The sequence below is a fragment of the Parasteatoda tepidariorum genome, chromosome 6, assembly GCF_043381705.1.
Source record: "Parasteatoda tepidariorum isolate YZ-2023 chromosome 6, CAS_Ptep_4.0, whole genome shotgun sequence".
NCBI classification, from domain to species: domain Eukaryota; kingdom Metazoa; phylum Arthropoda; class Arachnida; order Araneae; family Theridiidae; genus Parasteatoda; species Parasteatoda tepidariorum.
The window spans coordinates 79,122,293-79,141,747 of NC_092209.1; the positions used below are offsets into that span (position 1 = coordinate 79,122,293).

The 19,455-nt window shown below is 27.6% G+C and overlaps 2 protein-coding genes across 2 annotated transcripts in view; both read right to left on the reverse strand.

Annotated features, from left to right (window-relative positions):
- LOC107456859 (voltage-dependent anion-selective channel protein 2) overlaps positions 1 to 19,455 on the reverse strand; it is a 111,306-nt gene that overhangs the window by 33,973 nt on the left and 57,878 nt on the right. The gene's annotated exons all lie outside the window — the stretch shown is intronic.
- Positions 9,262 to 10,864, reverse strand: LOC107456861 (CCHC-type zinc finger nucleic acid binding protein). Its single transcript, XM_016074828.4, has one exon. The coding sequence runs from the start codon at positions 10,679 to 10,681 to the stop codon at positions 10,133 to 10,135; it is 549 nt and encodes a 182-aa protein (XP_015930314.1). The 5' UTR covers positions 10,682 to 10,864; the 3' UTR covers positions 9,262 to 10,132.

Consider the following 19,455-nt stretch of genomic DNA (forward strand, 5'->3'; position numbering starts at 1 on the left):
TGTCTGATGTGTGAATGTGGCTCAGCCTTTGAACGAATCTTTGGCAGTGTGACGTGGGTAATATTGCTCACCTCATTAATTGAAATTCGCAGGTGCCCACCGGTTGACCTTAATGCTCAACTATTCCGGCCTCTTTCGAAGCAAAGAATACTCCTGTGCTTACCCTTAGAAGAAGAAGAAATTTTTTTTTTATCTTTATTGGATATTTATGAAATAGATTATATATTTAAGCTAAGTTTCAATTTAGATATGTGTATTTATTTTTTAAATAGTAAAATGTTTCAGTCAATAAATAAAAATGTGTAAACAGGCAATATCTTTTCTTTTATATCTTTTTGACATGATAGGAATATAACATGAAAGCATGTTATCTTAATGGTTCTAGCAGACTTAGATTGAATGAAAAACTTTCGGTAAGCAATTTATTGACTCTTGTAACTAGTTTCAACCCTTTTGTTGCCACTCAAATTTTATAAAAGTTGTTTGAAAACCACTTTTAAAAGTTTTAATTTAAAAAAAAAACTATAATGATTATTATATATATTTTCAAATTTAGCACTTTTATGAAGATATAAATATAAAACAAGCTATATATTTACTTTGTTATCCTTATTCCTGACTTTATTCTTTCTTTGTATTTATGAATGTGCTCAGAAACATTTCACTACAAGCATTTAATGTACTTTTATAAAGATTACTTTTCAATTCTTCTACACTTAAATAATCTTGCGCTACTCATTTTACAATATATTGTAGAACAAGAATAAAGAATATTAAAGCTAAACTATTTCAATATGTTTTATCACTGAAAGCCAGGGTAGCCTGGCTGGTAGGGCACTGGGCCCATGTCCAAGAGGTTGTGGGTTTGATGTTCCCATCACAAATCATACCTCTGTGTGTACTGATCCAGTAGTTTCCTTGTCTTTTGGTTTGGTTCAAAATTGCAAGGCTACGGAGTTGAACATTAGTAGTTGTAAACCCAAAATTGGGTCAGCTGTTCAAAGACGGTTATAAAATATAATCAAATGAAATACTTGATGTTACTTTCTAAGAAAAAGAGTGATGTGTGTAAATAACATTAAAATTTCTTAAGCTTTTTTTTCTGAGAACGATGTTCCTTTGTCTGTGTGTATTATGCATACCTAGGTTCAAGGCTAGTTAATTAGATAGTTTTGGCCTATTTTACCAAATCTTGAGAACATTTTATGCGAATCAAAAAAAATATTTCCCTATAAGTTACAAAACTTGTTTATCCAAAAGTTAACTTATAAGTTTGTCACTAATTCTGCTCAATTTTTAGATTTTGTCTATTAAAATTGCTTAGTTTAAAATGCTAAGTAAAGAAGAAAAAATTTCACCTTCTTTGATAGTTATATTGATGCAGTGAAATATGCTATAAGTAAAAAATAAGTAAATTCAACTTTCTTCTAAAACAAATATACTATTAAATCTAAGTGTTTAAGTATGTAATGCAATTTGATTTTTTTAGAATTGTCTGTTGTAGTAGTCAGTAATTTCATGTGAACTAAATCTTTAATAACCTAATCTTTATAAATCCTGGTTGTTGGTCATATGATGCAACAAATTTGTTATACAGTACAGAACCCGTTATCCGGAAAACCAAAAAACCGGAACAAAATTCGATAAATTTTCTTGCCATTTTTTAAAAAAAAATTTTTTTTCCTCGTAAGATTTTACGATTTTTCTTTCTTTTTTAAAGAGGTTTACCTTACCATCATTTTGGAAATAATCATTAGTGTATTACTTCATCGTTTTTTCTTATTTTTAAGATTATTTCCAATTTTTTTTTTTTTTTTTTAGTTGGGTTTAACAATAAAAAAAACGGCTTTTTGTAGCGATTCAGAAAACCGGAAAAATCAGTTATCCGGAATAGCGATGGTCCCGACTGTTCCGGATAATCGGTTCCCTACTGTACTAGGTGTTTAATATTTGTAATAAATTCTAGTTTGTGATTCACAGAGCGAAATACATTACTTTAAAAATGTAATTTTTCTTAATTTTTAAAAAAATTAAGTTTGTCTACTTTAGTTCTATTTCATCCCTTACATTCCATCTTAGTTTTAACTTTGCAACTTTTGTTTGTTTTAATGAATAAATTTTTTCCCTTTTATAATTTTAAAGGTTGCTTGTAAATTTTAAATTTAACGTAAAAATAAAGTTAGTTTTAGCCTGGAAATTTATTTAAAGGAGTTGAAATATTCTTATATTTATTCCTAGAATGGTCTACTAATTTAGATTTATTTATTAATTCCTTGTTTTTATTTTTTATGACTTGAAAATTGATGGATTATGATCAATGTTGTAAACTATTTCCTTTAAAAAGATTACGAGTGTTAGTGATTACTTTTCAACCCACTACTAGAAAACTGTCCGTTAACCACTTATAAATTAGTAAATCTTGCATAATTAAAAAAAGTTGGAGGTGATCTAAAATCAGCAGCATGTGTCTATTTCACAGTTTAGTGTACTATGAAAATTTATTTATTTTTTCATTCAATTCTCTTTTTAAAAATCTTTTCACTGCAGCCTAAATCTTTATCAATCTGCCTGTTCCAAGACAGTAGCTAAATTTCACGATCTATTCACTCTCAAAACTTTCAAGTCATTTTCCCCACAGTCCAACCCACCTTGTTGCTGGTGTCCCTTTCTTTGAAAATGTTAATTTTTTTAGCTGGATCAGACGAAAAACATGCCCCAGTTATCTGATCCTACCATGCTTAAAATTTTAATAAAACAATTTTATTTATAAACAATAACCTAACTTATAAGCTGTAAAAAAAATGAGATAATATGAAATAAACTTACTTGACCCTATTGTAGTTAATATTTTAATAATGGGGAAGTCTGTATAATAAACATACATGGCTATAAAATTGTCATAAAATTAGGTGCATTTTAACCAAAAAAAATTTTTCTCCAATTTATTAAAAATAATGTAATTAAAAAAAAAACATACTTTTTTGATTTCAAGAAAATTAAAAGCATTTTAGTCAATTGAATACTTTCCATATTTCCAACCACTTTTTACAGACAAAATGTGAATTTCAGACAAATATACTCAGAAGATAGTGAATCTATTTGATACATTTTTTTTAATGAGAAAGATTTGATTTTATTAGAATTTCTCTTTGAAAAAAGTCATGCATAAAATCCTTTTTTTAGGTTTTTTCTTTTAAAAAAAATATCAAACTATTGAATTAATTAAATTAAACTACACTGTATATAATTTTATTAAGTTCTGAATCATTTTCAAAAAAGAATAAGCTTGGTTCACAACAACCTGATATAATTCAACCAAAATTTTGCAAGCACATTTGTAAAATCACCCTTTTTTTAAACAAAACTAGTTATATCAGTCACTAATTTTCACTTATGCATGTTAATATGACACGGAAAAATCCAACAAATTTTACCTAATATAAATACCATATTTTATTATTGCATAATATCCAATATATTTCAGATGTAAGGAATTTTTATAGCAATGGAATACTGAAATTATATTACAATGACAACTACAAATTTTAATTGACAATATTTTTCACTTAAGATTAGCTTATAATGAATTTGAATATAAAGTGTTTTAATTATGTTTATTATAATTTGGAATTCACAAATTTTAACAGTAATTGATATTTAATCTATTTTAGATTGTTACAACATTTTCTTTAATAAATTTAAAAAAAAAAAAATATTTACATAATATCCTGTCAACAGTTTTACCAAATCTGAAAATTAATTAGGAAGTGGTTCAAATTTAAATATTTTTGCATGCAATAACTTATATTTGTATTTTGTCTATTTCTTTATAATCAATTACTAAGTAAAAATGAATTTGGAACAGACAAAATGACATTGGAGTGGTCAAAAGATAATACCCAAGTATCAAAAAAAATTTTTTTAAATAACTTAAACAAGAAAAGCTTACATTTTTTTTATTATAAAGCAAATTTACTTCAATACTAAAGTAAGGAAATGTAATAAGTTAAAAATCTATTTTTATAGGGACTTTTTGTTTGATTTTTCCAATTTATGGGAATTTTTTAAATATACAAAAAGCAGGAGAATCAAACAAAATCCTGTAGAGTTGGCAGCTACTATTTAGGCAGCTCTTCTGAGTTATCAAATATTTTAACACGACTCAATATACTCCACATCATGGCATAAGGAATATTTCAGCTGCAGAAAAATGATTGAATAATTAATTATCCTTGACCTAAATCTAGTATATTTATATTTATCAGTGGCACTTTTCTTGTTTTATTATGGTAAATAGCGACAGGTGCAATATAGTTTAGGAAAAAGTTACACTTAAAGTGAAACCATTTTATTTTTTAAAAGCTTTATAGCCCTTAGATTATATATAATATTTTGAATGAACTTTTTGTTATATGTTAGATACTAATATAAAAAAGGCTCTCCTCTTTTAAACAAAAACAAATAATAGAGTAAGGGAATCAATTTAATGTTTTATGTGCACAGAAATAAATACTGTTAATAAATAAATCTCAAGCAATCTTAATTCTTAAAACTGTTATAATTTTGAATGAATATAAAAGGAGGATTCATTAAGAATGAAATAATTCTCTGATAAAAATATCTATTTAATATCAATTAGATGATACTGTAGATATTTAACTTATTAAGAATTTGTTTTTATTTGTTACCTCAAAACTTTCCTAATTCTATAAAACTACTGTGTTCTTTTCAAAACTTAGTTCTAGAATTCTCCAATTCGATAATCTTTATAAAATGTTAATTAATAAACTTTGTTTTTAACATCAAAATTTGATTGGCCACTAAGTTTCTTGGAATGAGAATTCAGTCACTGAACAAATCTGAAATTGTAAAAGAAAAATGACATCATGAAGGAAAAAAAAAACAGTTAACTTGCCTTTTTTGAAAGCTCTGTTCAATATAACAATTATGATTTGTAGTATCAAATATTATGAATTATCATGATTTTACTTACTACAAGTATCTTCATATCATAGACATTAGATATTGAAGTTGATAAAAAAATTGAAGCAATAAAAACTCACTAAGAGCAGCAGTGAGCAATTTTCTTTTTCCGTTATAATTAGAAAAACAGAGTCAGAAAATTTTGGTCTTTTTCTTTTTTTTTAAGTAGTTTTCTGATTACAATTAGTAGATCGAACAAAAAAAATGCACTTGGCAATTTGACTGTTTTAAGCTGAGTATTAAAATCAATTAAAGGACACTTTATAAATTCCTTTTTTAATTATGATTACGATTGACATTTACAATCTTTCTCTTGATTTGGCTACTAAATTCAGCTGTATTTAATTGATTTTCTTCAAACTTGAATTTATAATGTGTGATAGCTATAATACCTTCACAGAGATATCCTTTTTAATATTTAAGAAATGTTAAAAATTATACAAATTTATAACAGTATTACAAACCAAAAAAGAAGTAACAGAAAATAAAAGAAAAACTATACTATACTAAGCTTTTTGACTCTTTAAGAGTTAGCAATATACTGCAACACCTGTATTTTCTAAAATAACTAGGAGGAGTAACTAAATCCAATCCTAGTTATTTTCTAAAATAACTAGGATTGGACCTAGTTCAAATATTTGGAGTATAAAGGTAACATTGTTTCCAAAATAATCTGAAGACAAAAAAAAAGTACTGTATATTATTTTATTTCAAAATGACCATTATATAAGTCTTTCTGTCATAAAAGTTCAAAAAAAATTTTTTTTTATAATTCATTAGCACTAAACCCCCAGATAGTGGAACTCTTACACTTTTATATACATAAATAATTAGCAAATTCATCTGCTTTATATGGGTTTCTCTGGATTCTATTTACACTATATATAGTTTTCTTGTACAGATAACAGAGCTTACTTTTTTTATAGCATACATGGAAATCATATCAAATTAAACTACACTAACAATGAAAAGGTTGATGAAAACAACACAACCTATGGTCTTCGAGTCAAAAGTGGCCTAAAAAGCCATTTAACTTGCGGTCCGGAATTGTAAAATTTAAGAGTAATCGAAAGCTAATAATCTAGTTTATAGTCTTTCAATCAGATTATTTACCAGAAGGCTTATCTGTAAATATTAAACAATTCTTTGTGTTGGGTTTTTCACTTTCCCTTAAAAATTTATTAAGATATAATTTACATGGGTCTGTCAGGGAGACAGAAAAACCCTGAAAATTTTATATACATAAATTCAATAACAAGTTATTAATTGATTTAAATCGCATTTTTAATATGATTTTTTGAACAAAGATTTATAATTAAATTACCTACTAATGATGTATATCACACTTTTATTTTTTTTATTATAGTAACTATTTTAAGAAAAAATTTAGTTCTTACAAGAAACGCGATATCGGATTTTAGGAACATGAAAACTCAAATTGTGATATTGAATTTTCATATTACGACATTGGATATTAAACTCGTGTAAATGCGAATAACGATATTGATTTCAAAAGTGTGCAAATACAAATTACGATGTTGAATTTTTAAATCACATGAATAGAATCGTTATGTTTGATATTTAAATCTTGTGAATACGATTCACAATTTGTAACTTATAAACCAGGTAAATACGAAAATCAATGTTTGACATTAAAACCATGAGAATATGAATCACAATATTAGTGGATTCCAACATTGCTAACAATATTAAAAACTTTGAAAATCTAGCAAATTAAAAGAAAATTATCAAACTGGCAGAAGAATCACATGTACAAAAACATCCTGCTAATGTGATTTAGTGAAAAAGTTTCTAAGTTTAAATTTTAGATGGCAGTGAAAATTTCGATGGATTAGTTTTGATTCTTGGAAAATTGTGAATCAATGATCTTGAGTAACACAGAATTCCACAAAAAAATTACTTACCCTGCATCTAGTGCCTGTATAAAATCACCGAAAAAATTCTCCTTTTTATAGGTGATTCACAGCCGAAAGTGCCGGAATTTTTGATTTTCTCAGCGATCTTGATATTTTCATACCGTCGTCCGACCAACTCGGCAGTTTTCTTTTCTGTTGAAGTAGATTTTATTTTTCAGAAGATGTGAAAACTACTTTTGATCTCATGTGGACCTTTAAACTTATGTTCCAGTTTTTAAAAAGGAAAAGTGGATAGCCTTTTACTGGAGGAAATTCTCGAAATGTTAAGTATTACAAAAAATGAATAAAAATGTTACTATTACAAAAGGTCTCACTAAATAATAACATCCCTTACTTATGATTAAATTCAAGGTACAACTTATACTATGTAAAATTTTCCAGAAGAGAACCATATGGAGATGGTTAATGTTTTTGTTCCACTTGAACTAAATGAAGTGTGCTCGATATAAAAACTAGAGTAAAAAAAATGTTCTGGCCTAAGGAGTTTAACAAAATAAAGAAGCTTTGTAAATCAATCTGCCAATAATGGTTTTTATATTTTTCACAAAATTAAATTTCAGAAGTAAAAGAAATTTCACAAAAATAAAACCCTAGAGAGAGCCCAGAATAAATAATTTAAAAATATCTCGAAATAATCAATATAAATTAGGCTTTCAAGTGACAAGTATAGTCCCCCCTATGTGCCTCTAATTTCGATATCAAACTTGAATGGAAATTTTGAATTCTTTTTATTTTGATCTTTAAATTTACCTAAAATTATTATAGTTTATCATTAATTTTTAAGTCAAATTGATGTTTTTTAATAACTGCTAGAAAAAAAACCCTCAAAATCCCATTAATCTTTCTTTTAGATTCCTATGAAAAGGTTGAACATTCCGAAGTGAAAATTACTTACTTCTAACCTTGCAAAGGTACTTTTTTTTCACAACCAATATCAATATTGGTTGTCTTCCAGATTCTTCTTGCCACAAAAAGAAAAGAGCAGCGCCAATCAGTACGTTTCGCAGTTGCTGTTAAGATAATAAATATTGTACTAAAATATCTAGGTAAAAATGAGAAGAGCAATATCATATCACATCGATTCACTTCCACAGCAAGTGAAAGGTAGTTCCTCTGTATTTTTATCCGCCCACATTCTATCAGTTTAAAGCAGTTGTGGAAATCTAAAATAAAAATTTGGTACTTACCTAGTTCAAAATGTGTCCAAAATTTACCACATTTATTGGGTTATACTAACTAAAATATTGGAAGTAATTATTACCAAAATAATTTAAGCACCATGGTCCTAATTATAAATTAGACAATTGTTTAACAACCTCCAAATTAGTACTAAAATTTGCATAAACTATTCTTTTAAATTGTGTCATACCTCTCCCCATGTTTACTACAATTATTAACATACTTTTAAGTACAATGAAAACAATAGCCCATTTATTTTTAGGCACAATTGAATTGTAACTGTCTTTTCAAATATATTTTTAATTTACTAAGTTTTAAGGAGCAAAATTTAATATAAAATATAACATTTAAATCCATTAATTAAAAGACATATTTTAATTTCTAAGCATGAATTTAATGACTAAAGAAAATCTTATGCTATGAGGCCCTTATAGGCAGAAATATTCTTATCTACATCACTAAGTTGAGGAACAGGTTTTTGGCCCTAAAACCAGATTGACACTATTTTACTACTTATTTTAGAAATTACACTAAGCAATAATTCACAATTTTACTTGGATAGAAGATGTTCCCATTTTAAATAAATGTTCTTTTCTGCATGTTTATTTTCAATAATTAAACCAAAAGAAGAATTTAACCATTTATATTTCATCAGAAAAATACATCTCAAAGCTGTAGCGCGATATAATAAAAAAAAAACATTTAACACTTAGTATAGGTAGACTATTAACTCAGTTATATATTAAATCCTGACAATAAACTAACATACTTCAGAGCAAAACAAGGAGGAACAAAAATAAATAACTTCTGATTTACCTTCAAACTTTTAATAGAATACAGGTCAGCTTTTCAATCTATTATTACATCTTGTTCAAATCAGGTCTTGGTTAAAAATAAAAATTTACTGTAACTAATCTCAGCAATTAGTGAAAATGCATGTTCAACCATTAGGAAAAAGATTAGAAAAATCAAGTTATATAATACGATATCAGAAGAATCAATATAGACCACATATTTTTATTTTTGAGATTATTAAGTTTCAAAACTTAAAAGTACAAATTAAATTTCTCTTAAAATTAGTCTGCATCTTAATGTGTTGGAAAAAATAGAAATTACATATTATAGAACTTTCTTAATGGCTAAATACTCAGAAACGACAAGATTTTCTTGTAACAAGTGCAAGTTTATTTAATTCGCAGAGATGTAACATTTAGCATACAAAAATAAGATAATTTTTTAAATCTGAATTAAACTTTTTCAGAACAATTAATAATCAAACATCTATTTTTTAAGAACAGAGTGGCAATCACTATTTGCAATAAGAGTAAACAAGTCAGCATTTGAATAAAATCATTTCTCTAGTTAGTGTGCAACAACAGCAAGTGCACACTTATTAGTTGTATTGAGAGCTAAAAATTTCAGTTTTCATACACTTGTCAAGATAAACAAAGAAAAAAAAATCATTTAAACAGGTTAAACAGCATCCTTCCCTTGATGACAACCTTGAATATATATTTCATCAAAACAGTCCTCAGCAAAGAGATGTACAATATATACTTCGCCTATTTGCATATGCAGGAACCAGAGAGCGTTTTACACGAAAAGTCTAATTTTTTGGATTTTAGACTCTGATTTCAAAATACCACAAAAACATCGCCAACTGGAAGTAATAGAATCTGCAGGTTCAATTTTTTTTCTTTTTGGATCTATTCAACTGCAGATTGTAAACATTGGAATGAAAAAAAAATGTTCTCAACATAAAAACAAAATGGCGATAAAAATAAACTTAAAATACTCTTCGTGAAAACTTGTTCACTTTGTCCCGTCTTTCTAAAAAGTTCTTTTTTTTTTTTAATAAACCGCTGCAGATGGATATTTTACACTTATCTAGCAGAATCAAAAGGCATCTTAACAAGGGAAAACACTTTAGAACTTCGTGGTATGTTCTTTCATACGCATCAGTGTGGACTATTTTCATTTATTTTTTTCCTCAGAATGATACCAGAAGGCTGCAACGTGGGAAGGTAGCAGATTTAAGCCTCGCATTCGCGGGCGATGTGGCCGACTTCACCACAAGAATAGCACTTGTTGTTGGGTCGACTATTACGGCAATTACGAGCAATGTGACCACTCTCATTGCATCTGTAGCAGACGGTATCTTCTCCATTATTGCGATCGTTTCCACCTTCGGGGCAATCACGGCTGATGTGGCCAGTGTCTCCGCAGGAATAGCATTTTCGATCATCGCGATCATTTGGGCAATCTCGTGATGCGTGGCCAGATTTTCCGCATGTGTAGCACGTCATCTTTCTATCTCCACCACTGCTACCTCCACCACCGCCTCCTTGAGTGCAATCGCGGCTAATATGGCCAGATTTTCCACAAGTATAGCATGTTTTATCAGATTCACGACATTCTCGAGCAAAATGTCCACTGCGGCCGCAGTTGTAACAAGACGCTCTATTAGACGATCCTCGGGAATCCCCACGGTATCCACCACCACCACGACCGCCATCACCAGAGGGACAATCACGAGCAAAATGGCCCGTCTTATGGCACTTGTAACATTCACTGGAATTCATTCTCAGAAGGAAATTAGTAAATTGCAAATAATTTCACCTGTATCTTTACACAATTATTTCCCACGTTGAAGCCTCTAGGATCCACGCCACAAATTCGTCGGAAAATTTTAAAATGGTGACTATGGAAGTGATGCCAGATCAGCAACAAAATTTCTTATCTGTCAAACTGTTGCCAAAGTGAAAACTGCATGACAATTTTTTTCTCTTTATATGATATATTGTGTTTTTTTCATTATATGAAAATATATTTAAGTTCATTCAATATAAATAATTGCAAAATATATCTATTTTAATTATTTTCACTAAAAATCCTCAGAATTCTTTTTAAAATCTTGACATGTCCAAATTCGCGAAGTAATCGCTAGCGCCATCTACCTACGTAATTGTGGTTTTTCAACTTATTTCTATTTCATTCAAATTAAGAAAGCATATAGATGTAGTTAAAATAGGACATTAGCAATTAAATCATATTACAAAGCAGAATTTCTTCTTATTGAAATATTTATCCGTGTTACACGCTTTAATCCAAATTCCTGCAATCGCACATGCGTTGTTACTAAAGGGCCATTCAATTTTCATTTGAAAAACTTGCATGCAAATGTGAATCTGATAGATGAAATATTTTATGCTCTGAAAATTCATAAGGCAGGTTCTCATACGTATCCAAATGTTCGTTGGCACTGAGAATGATCTCGGAGCTGAGCAGTAGTTTTCTCACAACAATAAAGGGGAGATTCCGTTGCCCTTGATGCAAATCTATGAAGAGGTTTCTGTGTTCGTCAAAAACCATTTCCCCCCTCATGCGATTTGTTTTCCTTCTTTTTCTGCTTACCAAGTGTTCACCATCTATTCATTAAATTCAATACAACAACCATAACTTATGTCGCAATTTCTTTATACCTGCTTTTCACATGTCACGCTGTATTACGTAACGATTATACCAAAAGTTAAGAAACAAAACTATTATTCTAGATTAAATTTTATTCCTAAACTATGGGTTAATATAGATAATTGTAAAGATTACAAGAACAATAATTATATGTGATAGTGATGTCTCGTTTCTTGGAACTCCTTCCTCCTCTCCTCTCATAGCACATCATTTGTTGACAGTTCCTAAATTCATCTTTGCGATAAATATGAATGACTGAACGCAATGCTATGCTCAGAAATAGCAAAGGTAATTGCCTTGAAGCTGCTGAGTACTAGATAAAAAGTGTAATACTTTTCAAGTAAATTTGAAAAAGAAATCGAAAGGGAATTTCTATTTTTATCAGTACATAATTATACGCTATATCCTATGTTCCACAATCACTGTCCTTATTATCTGTTTATAATATCTGCAAAAATTATAAATATATACATACATCTTAGATTGTAGGTAATATTTAGGCAAGTGAAAAATACACACATACAATCAAAATCTATTGTATCTCCACTGACGAAGACGAGAATATTGTAACCTGATAGATTGCCTGAAAATATTCAAAATAAGGTGGAAGAGGATCTCTGAACAATTTCAGCGATTAAAGTTTGATGTTCCTCATCTCATTTTTCTCACTATAATAGGTCGGTTCATTTATTCCGATTAAGGTTTAGTCTTATCAAAGTTTAAATATTAATTTACGACTCCTAGTGTGTATTTTTCTTTGAAATGGATTCTAAAAATATGTTTTGAGGGCGGCGATTAAGGATAACCCCTCAATGCAGTTGTAACGTTTCACAATTTTAGTGAAATACTCTTCATTTGCACTAATAAAAAATTAATAAAACAGTAGGAAATCTTTATTTCTGTACTATTTGATCTTTCGAGAATTAAAGTTTTGTGAAAAAAAGTTTTTCAGCAAACTATTAAAAAAAAAAAAAAAAAAAGATTTTTTTGAATTTTTAAGGAGACGTGATATCCAGTTCCGACCTTTTCTGTATGAGAAAATCAAAATTCACTTATCACAAGTTTAATAAAAATTATGACGAAAATTTTAATCAGTTCAGAACATAAGAAACTATATGATTACTAGCAAAAGAAAAAAAAAGTTAGAAATACGCGTTTTAAGATACGCAATTTATTGTATATATAAGCTGAATACAAAATTTTTATGTTTAAGGTTAATTTTTTCGAATATGAATAAAATAAAAAGGAAGAAAGAAATCTAAAATAAAAACAATGATTTAATTAAGCTTTGATTTGGATATACTGTTAGTTTAAGATGCATATATTTTATACAAAGAAAGAGGAAAGAAAAAAAAAAACGATAACTTTTAGCTAGACATAACGTGTTGAAAATTCGCTAAATTATTAAGTAAGAGGTAAAAACAGTGATCTGCAGCTAGGGGAAAACGAAAATTTAAAATTTTTTTTCTATTTACCAGAAGGAAAATATTTTATGAAACATAAACTATGATTTTTAAACCAATTTAAAAATGAAAATTTAGGTCATTAAAATTTAAATATTCATCATAACACTTAAGAATTTTCAATTGGATACAGTTTAAAAGGTAGATAGATTTTATAAGTAAATATCTTGCCAATGTTTTTTTTAAAAATTCGTTATAATTTTATGAAAGAGACTATTTTTTGAACAAATTGTCTCCAGCCGTCCATACAAATATGCAGGCCGTTGAGCAAATAGTATTTTTTATTCTTTAAAAATGATGAAGATTGAAAATGAAAGATTAAAAAGTTCTTTTTAAATATGGGTTGTTTGTCAATGAAACTAAGAATATCAGCTTGAATTAGAAAATCATTGAAAGATAAAACAATAGATAAGATAAAAGTTGAATGAGATATGGAGACACAGTAGTGTCTTTCTTCTAAAATATTTATTTTGAAATGGATGAAAAGCGAAACTTAATTTCATCTTTATCAATCATTAAATACCTTCAAAATAAATGAAGAGCAATACAATCACTAAAAATTATATTATTTATTTATAGATGCACAACCTTTTTCAAAGGAAAGCAACAGAGAAAAAAATAATTTTGGGGGTTACAACAAATTGTTTTTATATCAACTAAGAAATTAAATATTCCTTACTGCAATATGAAATTTTATTTGGTTCAAAACTCATTTGGTTTCAACATTAATAGACGAAGAAAATTTACTTCATTTTAAATACTTTGTCTTCTTTGATAATACTGCAGAATGCTTCAAACGTACTTCGTGGTATTAATTTTGTCATTCACTAACATTTTTAAATAAATCATTGATCTACATATCGTTTGGAGTATGTTTTAGTTAAATATTTGGGTTAAGAAACTTTCTTTCTTTCAAAAAAATAAAAACACTGAATTGTTGAAAAACTTATTATTTTTTAGGCATTAGGTAATCGACTTTTCAGAATTTTAATGTAATAATTACTGTTTTCTCTAAGTTAATTGAAATTAGTCTGAAATGCAGTTACATAATTTCTTACGAAATTTTTACAAATCTATTTTTTAAAATTGATTGATAAAAATTTGGAAAGCAAAAGGCAGCCCAGTGTTCAATTCAAAAGTCGCAAAGAGTGCTCTAGAACACCGGTTCCCAAATCGTGTTCCGCGAAAATCTAGGGTTCCAGGGAAGAGTTAAAGGGGCATCAATAGTTAATACTTAATTTAAACAGTTTTTTTCGAAATATTTTTGAAGCAGCATTACATTTAGCCATCATTTACTTATTACTTTGATTGGCTTTATGCAACATTTAAAGCAAAATGCCAAAGAGAGAAAGATTAATTTTTTTTCAACAATTATAAAAAAATCCAATAATAATTCACTTTGCAAATCGAAATAACTGGATTCTTAAAAGAAATAAGTTTCCTTATTTACCATTTTCAACATTTATAACAGTATTTCTTTTATGGCAATATGAAAATCAATTTTTAGCTTGACTAGATTCATCTCCAAGACTGCGAATTCAACTGCATTTTGAATTTTATTTTAAATATCTAAATATAAATTTCCATATTCATGCTTATCGGAAAGTTTGGTTGGGGCAGTTTAACAAACATAAAATTTAAAAGAGTATTGGTGTTCTAGTAATTTCTTGTCAATCTGTATAGATATAGGGTGTCCAAAAAGTATGGGAACATTCAAATACCCCAAAAACACATAAGATTAAAAACACATATGCATATTTTTGAAAAGAAAAAAAAAACTATGCAGATGATGCTAAACTTGACCCATTGTTTGGTTAGTTGAGGAAGGGGTTGATGTAAATTTAAAATCTTAAATGGGAATTATGACTTTTTATTGCAGATTTGGATTATCCAGAAGAAAAAAGCAGAAAGAGTGGCAATCGCAAAAAGTCGTACAAATAGTATAAATAAAGATCTGCCAAGAATAATTTTACAAGAATTTTATTTTTGATGTAGAAAAAAATAAAATAAAATGAGGCAATACTTTCAGAAAAAGAAACTTTGAATTTCTTATCCTGCAACTTGAAGTTAAAACACTTCGTAGTTCAATATCAGCACCAAAGAAATGCTACTTAACTAGAGCTCTCATTTTAATTAATATCTTAATCTTTAATCTATGCCATTAAAAGAATGGACTTATTTATAATTATCTTGGATAATCTGGGAAAAAATATAACTATTATGCAATATATAAAGTGAACGTTTTTTTAAAAAAGAGCAAAAAAAAAAAGAAAAATCAAACATTTAAGAAAATGGAACAACACTAAAGCCTATACACCTTTAGATACTTTATTCATTTTAAAACATAAGCCTAGAAAGACTAATAATAATTTACATTCCTGAAAAAAAAATATATACTGACAACCGTTTATCACTCACTAGAGATGTGATGTGAAAATATTTTTTTGAAGTCAAAATTTGGGGAATAATTGAGAATTTCTGCCATATATATTTATTTCTGGAAAATTACTTAGGGAAAATGTTTAGTTATCCATGTAAAAAATATGAAAAACATTTAAAATACATTATATTAGAGAAAATATTCACAAAATCTAAATTAACTGTTAAAAAAAAAGATTTTATATTCTTCGATTCTTAATGAGGAATTATTAAGAATTGAATCCTGATAATGATCACAAAACGAAAATGTATTTTCATCAGTTAACATACAATAACAAGTTATGCATCAGAATCAGGTGTACTAGTAAGCTTGGACTTGCTAATAGTGTATGTTTGGCTTAAATACAATATTTTGAGCTACAAATGCTAACTTTCCGTGTCATTCAGTAAACAATTGATTTTTTTTTTCGTTGAATATATTGAGTCACAAATACCAAAACTTCATTCTGTTGAAGTCAATGTAATTTCAGCCAACTTGACCATGAAACATATTTCTTTCCACCAGCAAGTCATTCTTTTCCACTTTGACTTAATACAGTGAAACCTGTGTATAACGATACTGTCTATAATGATAAACCTGTCTATAGCGATATTTCCTTGAGGTCCCGGTGAAATTCCTATTTACTCAATGTATTTTTAACCTGTTTATAGCGATAACAACTTTTCAGTTAAACATGTCTACAACGATAATTTTTCCTCTTTTGATAGTTCTATTCCGATTTTTCTACCGTTGGAAACAACTCCCCATCGAGCCTAAATGTGAGATAACAAAATGTTTTTTTTTTCTTCTCTTTTGTATGTAATATTCTTTCGTTGTTTCTGACAAAAAAAGCCACTTTTAGGGGAAATTAGAGCAGTAGAAATGGGTGAAGGGGTATTGTAGGAGGGAGAGAGCTTCGTCAGAAAAACGGGTGACACACGACAAGATTTCACCAGAGAATGCCATATTGCTAATTAACGCTTTGCAAGATTTTGTTGCAACATTACCAAATGTAACTGATGTTCATTTGAATTCATTAAATGGACTGAAATCTATGTGCATGGAAATTGCTTCCAAAAATAAGCAAACAAAACTAACCGATTATTTTTCTAAATAATTTCTGTTTTGATTCATAAAATTGTAAGTAAATTTTTCTTGTGTGCTGTTTCATAATTCTAAACGTATACTTTTAAATTTCAAACCTGTCTATAACGATAACCTGCCTATAACAATATTTTATTTGGGTCCCTACAGTATCGTTATAGACAGGTTTTACTGTATTCAGCTAGCTCTGATAGAACTTCTTCCACTAACATATCTTACACAGATGCTACCAATTGGTGGAAGAATTCTTACTCGCTCCAGATTAAATTTAGGATTCAAAATATTAGCCGCATAGATTTTAATAATATAGCTTTCTTTTTTCACAAAATCAAATATAATTTTTTCCTTATTCCTCAGAAACGAAACTGCTGGTAAAACGTTTTTGCAAGCTTTTATTAATTTCAGTAAATGCTTTGACAATTATATTAATGGCGCTTGACATTGTGATCCATTCCACAATAGTATTCAACAAATCATGAATTTTCAAAACATGCAGCCAAAATATCGATTCATTTGGAATGTGCAGTCTTTACTAAGAAACTTAATTTTTATACTGATACAGTTCTTATTATCCATGATTAATTTAGTCTTGATAATGATTACTTATAGTTCTTAAAAACAGTTTACTGTTCTTCTAAATTTTTTCTTTACATGATTCAATTTAATATAAAAATAGCACAAGATAATTAGTAAATATGATTATTGTTACTCATAAAAAGAGAAAATTCCCCATAAGTAAGAATCATCTAATAATATCTATTAAAAATATTTCGAATTAAAAAGGTCTTTTCTTATAATGTGAATAGTAAATTTTAAAATAATTTATGCATGAAATGCACTGCAATTAAGAACAATTTTGTGCACTTAAAATAGTTTTAAAAACAATTTTTAGGGTTTTTATACGGTGTATTTCAGTTTACTGTGACTTTCTTAGCTTTATTCTTATTTTTTGTAAAGTAGCAATAAATATTTTTTAAATCACATAAAATAATGAATCAATATAATAAAATATTTAAGGTTTGTCTTCATTGTAAGTAAGTGAATATCAAACAGAAGAGCATTATCAAAAATTTTACATCCGTATTTACATCTGAATCTTCACTATGTCACACTCTATAACAAACATATGCTATCAGTTCAGAAAAAAAAACATAGGGTAGATTACATTTTGAATTTTACAATTGGTCTTTAATTAATAAGTTATAATTACATTTATAAACATATTAAGATTGATGACTGTATGTGTACTTATTTTGAAGAATAATGCAAAAATATTTAAACTGCTTATTTTGAATGCCTTTATCATAACCAAAATATGTAATGTCACTTCGGGTGTACCTTTTCATGGTATGACATCACTTGTGCTCGAATCTTTATGTCTTAAACTATATTGATTTCAATTTCTTTTGAATGATAATTTTAAACTTCATAAGTTCTGAATACATTATTTCAAACACTCATTTAGATATTCATATATAAAAAGATCACAGTCTACAAAAAGAATTTGATAATAAGAATTCTGTATTTGAAAACATAAGTTAAATATTGAGAAAATTTTGATAAAAAATAGTCAGAATTTGCCTGCACAGGTTAACACATAAAAGACTTCTTTGAGATTAACTCATTAAAATTACATTTTCCCCCTATAGTGTATTAAAACAATTTAAATAACCCCCATTTTGCATCCCCCCCCCAAAAAAAACCGAATAAGTGACAGTAGAATTTTACCCTAATGTTATTTATTTTGTTCCTGTTTAATTTAGTAAGTATCTATATATTATAAAACTTTTTAATCATTTTCTATAATGATAATTAATAATTTCTTCCAGAAAAGATTACACACTATTATTTATAAACATTTTGTAATTAATATATATACATGAATTCTAAAAATTATATTCACTGCACAACTAAACTTTACCGCTAAGTCTTATCTTTAATTTACTAAATTTAAAAGAAAATGTTTAATATTAATATATACTAGAGAACATTTATGATAAAAAATATTTAGGCATATATATGTTTTCTCCTCAGACTTAAACTGCATGAGTAAGGAAAGGCAGAGAGGAAATTTCATAACTTTCATTCAACAAAATTCATGGTCATCATAGGAGAACTTAAAACTAATTAACCTATTTTAAACGAGACATTTTTAACCTATTTTAAACAAGATATTACATATTATACTTAAAACCTTTTAAATATAACATATAAGAAATAACTCTTAAATATATAATGCTAAATAGCTTACAGCTATAATAACTAGTAACTTAAAAATTACTTCCTAGGAATCAACAAGAGAGAAAAAATCTCACAAAAAGTTTTAGGCTTTCATCATGTTTAAAATCAGAAATCTCTAATTTCATTGATTCTCTCATCTCCTTAAGACTCAACTAAGAAATTCATAGAATTAAATTCGAACAATTATCATGTAGAATAAACATACAAATTATTAGAAATTATATAAAAACAAAACTAGAAAAAAAGGTCAGACAGGAAGCTATTTTAAAGCTTTTAAATCTGCCAGCTTCTCTGATTGAAAACTTTTCAACATATTCAATAATATTGTGAATCAGATAGGTTATTTTCATCACCAAAGCTAATGGCATAAATAAAAGCTACCAAAATAACTTCCAAAATTTTAAATTTACTCGATAAAAACATTAATTATATTACGTAAAAATATATGATTAAATTATTAATAATTTATTTAAATAATGTTACAAATAAATTGTCAAAAGTATAAAAACGTATAACCTAGGAAAGAATATTATCAAGGAACTATAATAATTTGTAAGCATCTAATAACTGCTCAACTAAGATTATATAGCGTTTGTGATTTAAACAATAAGAAATTTCAGAACATTAGGAAGAAAAATAAATCTAAACGCTAAAATTA

What these genes read in the sequence shown, in the direction of transcription:
- LOC107456861 (XM_016074828.4), bottom strand. Translation starts at nt 10,681, where the DNA reads ATGAATTCCAGTGAATGTTACAAGTGCCATAAGACGGGCCATTTTGCT.